The sequence below is a fragment of the Mizuhopecten yessoensis genome, unplaced genomic scaffold (assembly GCF_002113885.1).
Source record: "Mizuhopecten yessoensis strain PY_sf001 unplaced genomic scaffold, ASM211388v2 scaffold83, whole genome shotgun sequence".
NCBI lineage: Eukaryota > Metazoa > Mollusca > Bivalvia > Pectinida > Pectinidae > Mizuhopecten > Mizuhopecten yessoensis.
Window position 1 is genome coordinate 294,837 of NW_018403369.1, and position 4,223 is coordinate 299,059.

General features: G+C 36.1%; 1 protein-coding gene across 1 annotated transcript; it reads left to right on the forward strand.

The window, feature by feature from the left end:
- The first annotated feature begins 1,113 nt into the window (after positions 1-1,113).
- Positions 1,114-3,308, forward strand: LOC110452464 (serine/arginine-rich splicing factor 4-like). The gene is made up of 3 exons (XM_021501057.1): positions 1,114-1,305; positions 1,642-2,632; positions 2,722-3,308. Exons 1-3 carry the CDS (start codon positions 1,114-1,116, stop codon positions 3,306-3,308), a joined length of 1,770 nt encoding a protein of 589 aa, XP_021356732.1.
- Positions 3,309-4,223: the final 915 nt, after the last annotated feature.

A 4,223-nucleotide genomic window follows, 5' to 3' on the forward strand; every position in this document is an offset into this window, starting at 1 on the left:
TATCATTTAATTTTCATAGACTATTTAAACAGCTCCACATTATCAGTTTCTCATCGGGTTCTAAGCTGAAAAGTAGTCAAAATCATTCACCTTTGCTTGTTAACTGATCGGTGTTTTAGGGTAAATACAACAATTGTTTGTTATTATTTTTATTTTTAGTTACCAGTACTTTCTTGTAGATTGTGTTAATTTTTAGTGTACTATACATACACAATCTACACTATTTATCTCCACAGCTGGCCAAGGAAAGTCTGACGGAAGGAAATGTCCCCCACTGTCCATGTACAATATGTTTGGACCACTTTTCTAAGGGGGAGGAGTTTACACGTACCGGTTGTTACCACTACTTTCATCGACACTGTCTGTACCGATATGTTACACACACCCTTGAGAGCCTGAAGAGTGAGGCACATCAGCGCCCCAAACATGACGAGCTAGGACAGGAAGACCGTGTCAAGGTTCTGATACACTAGAGAAAAGCACTACAATGATGTCAAATAATAGTTAACATACATTATGTAGCAGATAAGAATAAGGGAATTTTAATATCGAAACTATTTTTTTCTATTAGAATGTTCAAGAAATTACTGGGTCCAGCAATATTTAATCAAGTATAATATTGATATTTTGTATGTATAGGTTTTTATTTAAAACTGACACTCCAAATAGTAAAGGATACCAATCCCACCACCCACTGCGTTTTTTTACATGTATATCGTAACATCCCCTTAATTTTCGTTTAGATATAACTGTACAACAGTTTGGCCAGGATATTTCTGTTGACAAAGAACAAAGAAAATGAAGCTAAATCTATTACAGTGATAGTACATCAATATGAACTACAGGGTTCGAATCCAGATTTAGCCTCACTGTTGTTTTAAACACACATGAACACTGTTATTGATTATATTTTGTTTAAGTCCCACAAGTTATGTTTTTATTTTTAAAAATGATATCAAAGCTTTAGTCATGCCGGAAAAACCAGTTTCCAACACTTACATACAGTTTTTGGTGGTGGTACGGGGATCCTCTAAAACACTAACATTACGCCACATATATAATTAAATTTCCTTAATTCATTTCTTGGTATTTTGTCCAGTGTGTAGGGAGATCATGAACTATGACCTTGACCTTCTGTCCATGAGTAAACGTCAGGCCACAGAAGATGATCACCAGTTATACAAACCATCAGCAGAGATGTGTAAATGGCAAGTTGAAATGGCAGACATTTTGAAATCTCAAAAACAGAAAGGTGGAATCATTGACCTAGAGGCAGAGAAAATCAAATTTCTGGTTACAGCAGAGGTAAGTTACCTAGTTGTAAATGTGTAACATTAAGATGGGGTAAATGTCTGTTATTCACATGTATCTTTCATTGTATACCCCAATTCTTGTAGCTGTGTTAGAAAGTTAAGAACAGAGGTAGGTGTTTAATCTGTTAATGTATACAACAACTCTTTTAGTTTAGACAGGAAGTAAGCTGTCAGTTTCCTTCCTCCGGGAAACTTTCATGTGAAGAAAGATTGATGTATCGCTACTTTAGCATTATAAAATTATCATTCAAGGAATGTAGGTCTATTGTAACTTTTCCACTGCAAATTTGTAATTCCCCAGTTTTTATTGTTTTATTCTGGTTTTCAGGACACTGTAAAACTACCATGGCAAGTAACAAGCTCTGAGCTGGATAACTTAGCGAAGTCAAGTACAAATTCTAAGGAGAGCAGGCAGGCAGTAGACATCAAACCAATTACGGTTGAAGGTAAAAGTCGAAGTGCAGGACTGCACGGTTCGAACAGAGAGAGAACAAACAGACAAGATCACCCAAGGCCGAGCTCTGGACATACGGACAGACATCAACGGTACAGAGGTCATAGGAACTATGGCCGGGATGGACATCGGTCAAATGATGGGAGGAACAGAGGTGGACATAAAGTCAATCGAAGTTACCACACAGGTCAGGTTGATGAGAGGGAAAGGAAAGCAGACTATGATAAGGAAAAACGGTCCGGAGGTAGATCTGTCAAAACAGATGCTACCAGATCTGATCGGACAGATGTTAGTAGTGGAAATGTTTCTCCACAACATAAGGAACACAAGGCTGTAAATGAAAGGTGTGAAACTGCTTCTAAAACGGAAATTGAAAGTCAATTTAGGACTGTAAACAGAGGTTCTGTAGCAGATGATGATCCCAAAAAAAACAAGACCAATGGGGATAAAAGTGCTATAACTAAAGACATAGAACAGGACAGTGCAGGTCAAGGTCAGGAAGACCGTGACAAAAGTAGCAATATTTCTCCCAAAGAAAGTGTGGAAAAACAGACAGAAAGAGTCAGTATAGATTCTGATAAAAGTTTTCAAAGGAAAGGATTTCCTGCGTCAGGAGGTAAAATTAGTGCTAGGTCTTCTAACAAAACAAACTATAGGGGAAGTGAAAGTAAAAATTCTGAATATGAAAACAGAAATTATTATAAGGGTAAAAATGATGACAGGGAAAGGGAACATTCTAGTCGTGGAAGAGGTCAGGGTCGTACTGAGAGAGGTCATGGACGTGGATCAAGGCGAAGTGCCAACCAGGAAGCTGTTAAAAGTAAACCTGAACTGGAGAAAAATAATACTGATCCACAGGAAAAAGGTGATATTGGAAACACTTCGTTGTCACGTCTGACGAAGCATGTGATTTGAGTGAAGTAAATTCACACGGATCTAATTCTACCTACAAAGGAAAAGTTTCCAAAGAACTAGGTTTCCAACGCCCTAACTCAGGCTACAAAGGGAGAAATCAGGGTTTCGGTAGACCTAGCAACAGGACACAATATCATTATGACTCATATTCTAAGCATGGAAAAAGCGAACGAAGAGAGGTCAGTAGCAAAAATGACAAAGGGGAGGTCAATGGCAAATTTGACATAAAAGGGGTCAATGGCAAAAGTAACAGTGGACAGGTCTCTTATGATCACACTCGTACAAGACAAGTTGAGTCGGCAAGTACAAACAAAAGCAGTATAAAACCAGGAGGTAGACACAACTCAGAGACACAGAACTCAACAAGTGACAACTTTGGGGCTATATCAGAAACGTACGATGACAGATTTGTTCAGGATCATAAACATTGGAACAAAGACAAAGAAACTGGTGTGTGTAAAGGTAGAAGTGATACTAACAAAAAGGAAGCTGTTATTACTGGTAAGGAAAGGACTAGTCAGCCAAGCTGTGGGGTGAAACGCCCACCAGGCTTTACTCTGGTCCAAAAAATGAATAATGATGTCAAAATTCCTCCTGGGTTTGAGAAATCAGGAATTTCTGTCTAATTTTATAGAGTTGCTTCATGTAGTACAAAATGAATGTATGACTGTCTTGATTAGAATGCTCTCTAATCAATCAAATGTTATGTTTCTTATAATTATTGAACATGATTTATAGTGATCATAATTTCAAAAGATATATATATGACATTTTGCAGATATTTCCATGGACATCAACTTCTCAAACATACCGGGTTGATGTTCTGTTTAAAATGATGACAAAATTTATGCAATACTGCACTATCCTTATTTTATATATATCCAATTATCAGATTTACCTACCCAAAGAATAATGTTGACGTTTTAGTACATCTGTCCTAAAGCATAAAATCTATTAAAAACATTGTACGTAAATCATTTGTGATGTCATCCATTGTCTGTTTTTTTTAAAATAAAGAGTAGAGTACTAGAGTGCACAATGAAAAATAGTTTGACCTGTAGCTGTCCATAGTTAAGAAGTAATTGTTTATCATTGTGTTTAATAATAGACAGCTACATGTACAGGCATAATAATGCATAGTTCCTTGTAAAATCTTTTTTGCACCTGAAAATTTTGTGGAAGAAAGTCCCCAATTTACCAACAACAAATTAAATGGTTTTACCAGATGTAGGTGCATGTAAACATGATTTTGATTTTCTAGGAAAATATGTATTGATACGTCATTGACAGTAGTATTTACTCCAGGAATAAGCTTAAATGACCATCATTGATGAAATTGTTTGAAGAAAATGAAGAAATTGGTTGAGGAGAAATTAATCTTTTAAAACAAATTCATGGGACAGTATGTTATTAACATAAACTATGTGATTCAGGAATAATCCTATGTCTGTTTAAAAGTATTATGATATGTATTTGATTGATGAATGATAAATGTACAGCAAAAGGAATCATGTAATCACGTGATGAAATATGTTTTGATT